The sequence below is a fragment of the Formica exsecta genome, unplaced genomic scaffold, assembly GCF_003651465.1.
Source record: "Formica exsecta isolate Colony F162 unplaced genomic scaffold, ASM365146v1 scaffold614, whole genome shotgun sequence".
Taxonomy (NCBI): Eukaryota; Metazoa; Arthropoda; class Insecta; order Hymenoptera; family Formicidae; genus Formica; species Formica exsecta.
The window spans coordinates 636,934-646,350 of NW_021853375.1; the positions used below are offsets into that span (position 1 = coordinate 636,934).

General features: G+C 36.2%; 2 protein-coding genes across 2 annotated transcripts; one reads left to right on the forward strand and one right to left on the reverse strand.

The window, feature by feature from the left end:
• Positions 1–846: 846 nt before the first annotated feature.
• On the reverse strand, positions 847–3,671 carry LOC115242691 (haloacid dehalogenase-like hydrolase domain-containing 5). Its single transcript, XM_029819192.1, has 3 exons — positions 3,347–3,671; positions 1,320–2,134; positions 847–1,231 (listed from the first exon to the last, which is right to left on the reverse strand). Exons 1-3 carry the CDS (start codon positions 3,404–3,406, stop codon positions 919–921), a joined length of 1,188 nt encoding a protein of 395 aa, XP_029675052.1. The 5' UTR covers positions 3,407–3,671; the 3' UTR covers positions 847–918.
• A 298-nt stretch (positions 3,672–3,969) lies between these two features.
• LOC115242690 (eukaryotic translation initiation factor 2D) lies at positions 3,970–7,083 on the forward strand. The gene is made up of 9 exons (XM_029819191.1): positions 3,970–4,025; positions 4,311–4,692; positions 4,755–5,054; positions 5,123–5,458; positions 5,653–5,795; positions 5,978–6,058; positions 6,136–6,340; positions 6,405–6,573; positions 6,654–7,083. The coding sequence occupies exons 1-9, from the start codon at positions 3,970–3,972 to the stop codon at positions 6,716–6,718; spliced, it is 1,737 nt and encodes a 578-aa protein (XP_029675051.1). The 3' UTR covers positions 6,719–7,083.
• The last annotated feature ends 2,334 nt before the right edge of the window (positions 7,084–9,417 follow it).

Genomic DNA, 9,417 nt, shown 5'->3' on the forward strand with positions numbered 1-9,417 from the left:
AATAATTAATATATATATAATATTATGCAGCAGTTGCAAATTTTAGGAGCAGTCAAATCAATATTATGCCTATTTATCCATTAAGGGAACGTTGTACATATCACTTTGTATATTTTACATTGCTTTTGACTAAGCAAAGCGCATTTTAGTAAAGCACAATTTTGCACTTTGCATACAAAATACGTACAGCTCAGTTCACCTACGATGCAACTACGAGATATAATTGTCTAACGTGTGTTTAGAAGTGATTAACATGCAGCGCGTCACATCGTCTAATAAAATCTTAGTGTTAAACAATTATAAAGTTATGTTCAGAGCATGTGCATCATACTTGAACAAAGTTTTATTTCAGTGAACATACTGAAAGTCATAATAAAAATTCTCTTTATACATGTGTTGTTGTCTCAATATATATACACAATACACAATAATATATGGCAATTTATATATATTTTTTAATTATTCTACCTACAATATATATATATTAATCTGAATCTTGCAAAAGCATTCTTTTCCGAGATCTTGATATTTTCCGACTGATAATTTATTACGGTTCCGCGTGTCTTTAATCTTTATCCTAATTTTTTTCATTAATTGATATATTCTGCTCGATTAATATAATCTGCTAAACGGATTAGTTTTAAAGATAGTTTTTTTGTTAAAGAGTCAGTTTAAAAGAATCAAAAAATATCGAAAAAAGAGCAAATTAAGTATATTATGCTTTCATATTGTAGCCTCTCCTGCTATTTTCTGTTACTCTGCTTTGGAACATTGTCTAGTGATGTAGGCTAGCATTTTCTAAAGAATTATTTATTATAATACTCACGTCATTTCGTGCATTCTTTCTTTTTTTTTTTTGTTCTTGTCTCTATAAAGATGTAAAGGCTAGTGATACCTATCTACTTTGTGTATGCTAACTTATTCAAACTTTTCTTCTTTAAACGCGAGATCGATAGCTTGCCCGACATCCTTCACGATAAACGCCGGCTTACACAGGCCATCATCAACCGGCAAGAAATCCCTAGGGCTATGATCAGTTCTGAATTTGGAGTCTGGCTGATACACGCCGGTCTCGACTAAAATACTAATGCAGGCCTTTGCGTTGGGACACCTCATGTTCTTGCCAAGGAGTTTTTCCAAACTGCGGGACTTAGTACCTTCTCCGGACTCGTAACGGGATAAATATTTGTCGTATAAATTCGCGCCAAAGATGTCAGTATTGATGTTGTCACTGTAAAGAACCAAATGCGAATTGCTTTATCACGACATGTTATAAATTAAACATATCTGTGAATTTAATTTTTATCTTCAACACATACCCGATAGCATAAATCGTATCGACGTTCTCAATGCCAATGCTATCGGCGTGATTTACGAGCATTTGATTGGCATGATAATATGTAATCTCACTAGGTTTTCCGACTAGAGCAGCATATGTCATGTCTTTGCCTGTGACCTTCTTGTATAGATTTTCGAGGCATAATAAAAAAGCACCATGACCGTATCGGGGAATTGGCGCCTCCGATGCCCATAACAAATCCATATTGCACGCCAATATTGGAATGTGCGGATAAGGAATAGCAGTAGGCAATCCTATGGGCATCCCATTGGTAATTAGGAGGTCTACCATTAATTGCAACGACGTTTCCCAATTTATTGGTTCGCTCAGGAGCACGATCCCCTCAATTTGTGGAAAATTTGGATCAACTGGACCACAAATTGGATTTCTCTTCTTCATATTTATATAATCTAAGCATGGAAAATTCTTTACTAATTCCTCTATGGTTGTTGTCTTCTCGAAACCTAATTCTCGGGCTATATCCTTTATTGGACCTTGACCCGATAAGAGAACCTGTTTATTGTGAAGATAATCAAACATTTGCAATGGTGAATGTGCCAACACAACTTGAGATTCCGCGACTTCAAAACCTATCCATTTTGATAGATCTGCTGCTTTCTGCCTGCGCAGCGAATTTCCGCTGTTAGTGACGAACAGCGTGGGGATGCGAAATTTCCCATTTTCTCCTTGAAGCCGCTTGAAACACTCTTTTACTGGTGGCAATACTTGTTTTCCACGTACTATGACACCATCAATGTCAAAAATTAGACCAAATTTTGGCTTTGTACTTAAACGCTGTGCAAAAAAAAAAAAATAAATCTGTTATTTTTAATACTGTTTAACTATTTGTGCAAAATTCTTTAGATATAATACACGAAAGATACAGAGAATTTTATAATTATATTTATGATATCAAATTATTTATGATAAAACTTGTTTATGATAATAATTCACCAATTTTATCGTCACTTATATTAGGTACATTATAAAGGAGGTTGTTCTAAGTAAATTCCCGCAAAAATCAAATGGGAAACAGCATTGGTTTAGGAGATATAAGAAATTAAAGTTTGACAATAAAGTTTGTGTATGTCGTAATAATCTGTTATTTTTTACCGAGAAAATTTGTTTACAACTTTTATATATGAGCGAGAAATAGGTGTGAAACCAATTGTTCACAAAATGTTTATGATCATGTTATAGCTATTATTTAAATAAAGTAAAAAAAACCTTTTTCTAAGACAACAAATAGATTAGTATGGCATACACAAACTTCGCTGTTCCTAATATCAGTTCATAATACCTAAGAAAAAGAATTAAAATTGTCAAACTTTAATTTTTTATATCTCCTAAACCAATGCCATCCCCCACTTGGTTTCCACAGGGAATTACTTAGAACAACTTCTCCTACAACATATCTATGTGACGATAAAATCAATGAGATGATATTATGTATATTTACTATTATTTATATTTATATCTCTTGAACTGGCATGAGTACAGATGCAAAAATATTTTTAATTTAAAGATGCAATAAAAAGATCAGTTTCGTCATAGAAGAAATACAGTGTTAGAACTTTATAATATTTATGTAAAGAAAGAATGAACCAAAAGATATTTTTGTACATTGTTATTTGTCCATATTTGTCTATAATAAGTAAAAAAAAAAAAAAAAATGATGACAATAGAGTTTGCAAATAGGAAAAAAAAAAAAACAAAACCTCTAATGAATATTTTAAAAGTGTGTTACGCCTCCATGATTATATGCATTGCATATATAAAACTAAAAATAACAATGACAAAGTTATGAAACTCCCCCGAAGTATTATGTAAAAGGCGCATAATATAATAACGTGCTATAATAATGATAACATATACAGATGATCGGAATAAATAAAGAGAAAAGAGCAGGAGGTCATAAACAAAGGGAGAGCTTGTCAAAAAATAAATCGTCATCGTCGAATGACAGTTGGAGATGTAAAAGAAGAAATGGTGAAAAGTCCTACTTACTCTGACTCCAGTGAACCTCGTCCCGACGTCCAACCGCAGCAAGATATTGGCGATCGCCATGTTCTTATTTTTATTTAATTGAACCAACGGCGAGGCGACAACTTGCGCGTGATTCAGTCACGACCTCAAAACGCTCGCGAGCCGCCTGTCGCGGCTCGATTATACATAATGATGCGTTTTGAGGTTATATTGACCCCGCCGCACACATCTCATCGTACTTGTTCGCACGTGCCGTAAGAGAACACAAGACACAACGCATGGACGCATGCACACTGACACAGGGAAGAGGGAAGTCTAGAGAAATCATCGCGAAGCGATTCTGTACCCATAGACTAGAAAATATATGGTAGCAATGGCGGTGCGTTAAAAAATCTTACCTGTGGGATAGAGAAGCTTCCAATTGACCAATCAGGGCTAAGAAATCTGTTGTCCTGATTGGTCAATTAAACGCTACTTTACCTTACGTGTAGGATTTTCGAACGCACCTGACAGGTGGAGTCTAGAGTTTTGATATGTAAGGAGGTAAGGACTTGAGTTGAAAAGCCATTTGACTTCCGTTTATACGATAGGAACGTCCACATTGACACGGTACTGTACGTTCGCCGATCGGCAATTACGCCAAAATGTTTATCAAGCCATTCAAAATCAAGTCTAATTATCAGCTGAAAGGAACTGAAAGGTTTGTGGAATTTTTCGATTGGTTCCATAGTCTTTAATATGTGTTTAATTTTTTATAATACATCCTGTGTGTCTATCAGATCGTGTACCATAACAAATATATTTTTTCATAGAATTTTAAATATTTTATATAAATAACGAAAAATAACAGAAGATTAACGAGATTAATTGTAATATTTTTAATTTAATGCGTTTAATATATATATTTATATTTCAATATGTTTGGCTATAGTATATTCAAATACGCTAAATGAATAAAATATAATTATTGTCATATCTGTTCTAGAAAAAAATTATGCGAGGAGGTATTGGCGGTATATCCGAGCTTGTTGGAAGATATTCAATCGCTGTTGCCTAAAAAGGAATCCATCAGCCTTATGAAAATAGTAACACATAGTGGACAGATAGGCAGAATATACTGCGTCGCTAAGATACCCATGTTTTTTCAATTAGATTCATATAATCTGTTATTTCCCACGATTTATACGTTATGGCACCATCCATATTTAATAAACACTTTTACTATGCATTCAGCAATTTTATCCAAATTAGCGGGTGGTGCAGATCTCATGTTACCTGGACTGGTTCTCAAGGAGCCAATAACATTGTATACTTTTGGTAAATTACCAAAAGGTTCTCCAGTATCGATTAACACTGAAGAAAACAAGGTTTGGATTTTTATTTTCTTGCCAATTAATCAAATATCAAAATATTGATAATCTTTGTGCAGGCCACAGTTGCTGTAGGTATCACTGCGCTTTCCGGTGAAGATATGTATATGGCTGCTGGACATGGGAAATGCGTAGAAGTTTTTCATGTTATTGGGGATATGCTTTGTCAATTAGGCAAGCCACCTCTAAAGCCTGATTTGGGACCACCAAACGACAATCTCACGAGTATATCAGGAAATGCCGAATCGAATAATCAACAGACAATCGTGGATCAAACCGAAATACTGCCGGTTAAATTGGAGCAGCTTGATATCGGCGAGGACTCAAAGGATGTCACTGAAGATGAAACTATTTCTAAGGTAAATATGTCGGCGATTTTCTTGACGTAAAGAGATGAAAATAAAATAGTTGCTTTTATTATATTTAGGAATATTTGGAAGAAACAGAAAACATAGAAATGGAAAATGTACAAAGTTCACATACAATCGAATCGGAAGTAGTAGATCCAGTTCAAGAGATGGATCAATTACTGGAATATTGCTTCTTGAAAGCGTGCAAAACAACGGTAAAGTCTAGCGAGCTGCCAATGCTGTCGTCCAATTTCTTTAAAAATCATTTATTGGTTGCCTGTCCGCCGGGTAAAAATGTCGATGTGAGAAAATCTCGATACAAAAAATTATCGATTTTTCTGGCGGAAATGAAAGCCAAAGGAATAATCAATACATCTATCACGAAAGGTGTCGAGAGCTTGTTGTCGATCAAGGTGATACTCATATCTCATGTTTCTTTATAATCGAAAAGTTATTTCAAAGTCATCTTAAATCCATATTTTTAAATCATAAAGATTTTATCACATATGTTGAAAAACTTTCTATATTTTTAGAAATAGTCTTTTGATTAATATGTTTGATTAGAATAGCGTGAAATTGTAATAGGTTCCATTCTTTCAATCTTCAGTTCGATCATCCGCTTGTGAAGCAATTGATCGTTAACGAAGAACCGGTTGTGGCCGAACCAGTGGTTTCGAATAGCGCCGTCGTATCGGAATGTTATAGAGTGACCGCCGACGTTCTGCCAATTCTGTCGAAATTTGGCTACGAGTAAGTACGATGGATATGCTACTTGCCGAGTAATGTCATCTTACATTTGCGATGCAGTGTAATTGTTGAAGAGATAATTTTCTGTGTTAACAAGTCGCTGAAATTGTTAAATCATCATATATCTGTATACATAAACATGTGTTCCCTTTACACCGAATGTATAGAATCAATGTTGATTGCAGAAAGGGCGATGTGATGAAAAGAGCTGACATCAGAAAATGTTTTATCGAATATGTGAAAGTGGAGGATCTGCAGAACGGAAAGTAAGACGACGATGCTTCACTTGCATAAGCTTGATCTCGCTTCTTCTTACGCTGATGTGACGTCTTTGGATTTGTAGAACGTTAAAGCTGAATCCGCAACTAGCAGGTATCATGCGAACCAAGGCTCATCAGGAGACAGTGACGATGGAGGATGGAATAAATAAGTTCATCGGACGTATGACGCACATGCACGAGGTCACTCTAGCGGGGAATACTTTGTTGCACACGGGAAAACTGGAACCGATCGACATGAGGGTGACGGTGCGATCAGGCGGGAAAAAGGTAAAAGCAACAACTTAAGATGTGGAAATTATTCGCTTTTCTGACAGCATCGTATAAATCATAGGTGACATTGGTAAACAATCTGGAAACATTTGGAATCAATTTGAAAGAATTCAGTAAAGAATGCCAGAACATTGGAGCGAGCGCGACAATTATCGATGATCCTGGCAAAAAGACGCCTAGTGTTCTTGTTCAGGGAAACCAAATTTTATATGTATACAAATTACTCACAGGTGAGTCGCTTCGATTTTAATCTCTAATATCTTATAGTTTTGCAAACAAAATATGTAAATTTCTCATTTGTTATTTGCAGAGAAATATCAAATTAAAAAGAATTATATAAGAGGTTTAGAATTCGCTCCAAAAAAGAAAAAATAATATCTTTGTTTAAATAAAAAATACTCTTATAACTTTTGTAAATATAAATCAGGCTGTTCTCTTTTTTAATGTTTCGCGCAGAGATGACAAACGCGTGATACTCGTGCTCTTTATGTTTACAATTGTTCAATGATCAATAAGTTATTCTTGATTTTTTGACCGAGATTTTCTCATAAATATGAATATTTAATTTTGATGAAATAATTTTAATCAAAGCTTACAGAAAGTCGTTGCCACTATAATATATCGCGGAAACATTTTCTAAGAAATATTAAGGCAATTAGAGACTTGACGATATTTATCGTTCTAACAGAAAGACGCACGTTATAATAAGTAATTATTAAATAAAAGAAACTTGCAGATAGTACGAGTTCTCTCTCTTGTTATTAGCATATTATTCCGACCTTACCATTTCCTGTCATAATATAAAGCAAAAAGAAAAGAGAAAATACCGATGTGCCGAAGAATAGGTAACGGTTCGTGCGAGAGATGACAGGCGATCGATGTTTGTTAATATAATTTATTATATATCGAGGTTTCAACATGGAAAAGTACAAATATTGCAATATAGGGAGGGCCCGCGAGCTCTCCTCGGGTGGGAGGGAGGGAAAGGGGGGAGGGAGGGAAGGCAGGAAAGGGTTTCGATTGCACAGAAGGGAGAGGCGACGCACGTAAAAGGGATGTTCCTTGCGGGATACGGGGATGTTGCGTTCGGATAAAAACCGAGAGCGAACCGCGTATACGTGTATAATGTATATATAATGTATATGTATATATAATCATATTTTTCACATATATATTTATATATCTTTATATCGCATTTTTTTTACTTTTGCCTTAAATTTATCTCTTTTTTTTTTTCTTCTCGAGGCGCGACGGGATGCCCGACGGACGTCGCGGAAAGCGTGAGGGCGTCCGTCGGGTTTCTTTCTTTTTTTTTTTTTCTTTTCTTTCGCTTGGATAAAAGGAAGGTTCCCTCCTCTCCACGGCCCCCGCATATATTTAATACTCGTTTTGTTCTTCATTTTTTCTCTTTTTTTTTTCTTCTTTTTTTCTACCCGTACGCACAGGCGCGTCACGAAGGGTCGCGACGCGCGCGTGCGTGTTTCGTGACAGTAATTACTTTTTTTTTTCCCCTCGCCTTTCTCTCTTCCTCTTTCTTCCTCTCACTATCATAATCTCCATCGTTAGCCTTATCATTATCGTGGCCTTGCGCCTTCTCTTAACTAACTGCCTCGCAGACGTACGATCGATCGAGACATAGCGATCTATCTCGCGGATTGTCGTGCGCGTTTCGCCGAAGCCATGGATCATCATCACGTCATCGCAATGATATAGACAGTATATAGAGAAAACTTTCTTCGGAAATACGAATTATAAGAGAAAATCGTCATCATACGACTTACGAGTTTTCTCTCGATTTAATTACTTATTTTGCGATATTTAACAATGATGACAATGTCCCTTTCAATTCGTACCATTCGCGATTGAATCAATCCTGTGCCGACTTCTGAATGATATCTTATCATCAATTATATTTTAATCGCAGTGCTTTATAATTGATGCGACAGTAATGATTAACGGATTCGACGAACGGCGCACGGAAAAATTCGTCTAAACGTCGATTAAGCCTAAAACGCGCGCGCATTTTACTCGTGGACCAGATTATATCATCAGTCTTCTCGTTTAAAGCATCGAACGATACGGACTTATCCGATCGCTCTGTTCTCCTCGCGCGATTCTCGCGCCGATCAACAAGAATCGCGGATTCGGATCCGCGAGAATCGCAGTGAAGGCTCGATATTAATTCCCTAATCCGAACGCTATGATTCGATCGTCATCGATATTACTCAGGCAATCTCTCCTCTACGTCTGCGGAGGAAATCCTCATACTCGCCCTTTCTCTCTCTCTCTCTCTCTCTCTCACGCATTTCTATCACGTTTTCTTTTTTCTCTCTCTTTCATTTCACCTCGCATTCTCTCATGGGAACATATTGTACTACTTGCCGTTGTTGCCATAGTAAATCATCATCTCCGAATCAACTCGCCTAAGTTCATCATTACTATAATTTCTCTTTCTCTCTTTTGTTCTCTTTCACTCACTCATTCTTTCTCTCTCTCTCTCTCTCTCTCTCTCTCTCGTTTTCTTGCTCGCTCGGTCTCATTTGCCTTCTGAATTTTCGTAATTTTTTTTTTTTTCTTTATGCAACACATAATGCGACTAGGTAGTACAGGTTAATTAATAATTAATATCGTGTTAGTTATACAATAATAACGTATGACTAGACAATGCAAGATAATAATTATATCGTAAATATAGTAATAATAATATTATGTGGATCGCAATTTATATCAACAATGTGGTGGCGCGCACGTGTTTCGAAGAATGGTAACGTCTAATTACCGTTTTCTGTGTATGTATCTGCCTTTGTGTGTGCGTGTTGCCGTGTGCGTGACTATTTCCTTCCCGTTTCCTATATACGAAATCTAATGTATGTGATGTGATGTATATATGTGTGTGTTTCTTTTTCCCTCGAGTATCAATCATGTGGTCCATTGTTCTGTTTTCCGCGCGTTACATCGTGAATGTGGGATTGAAAGAAGAGGGGGTTGAAATTAGAGCAACAAGTCCGCAAAAAGATTCCACAAAGCGAGTTTCGAATAAGTGGAAGCGAACGATTTTCGAATTCGAAAACCGC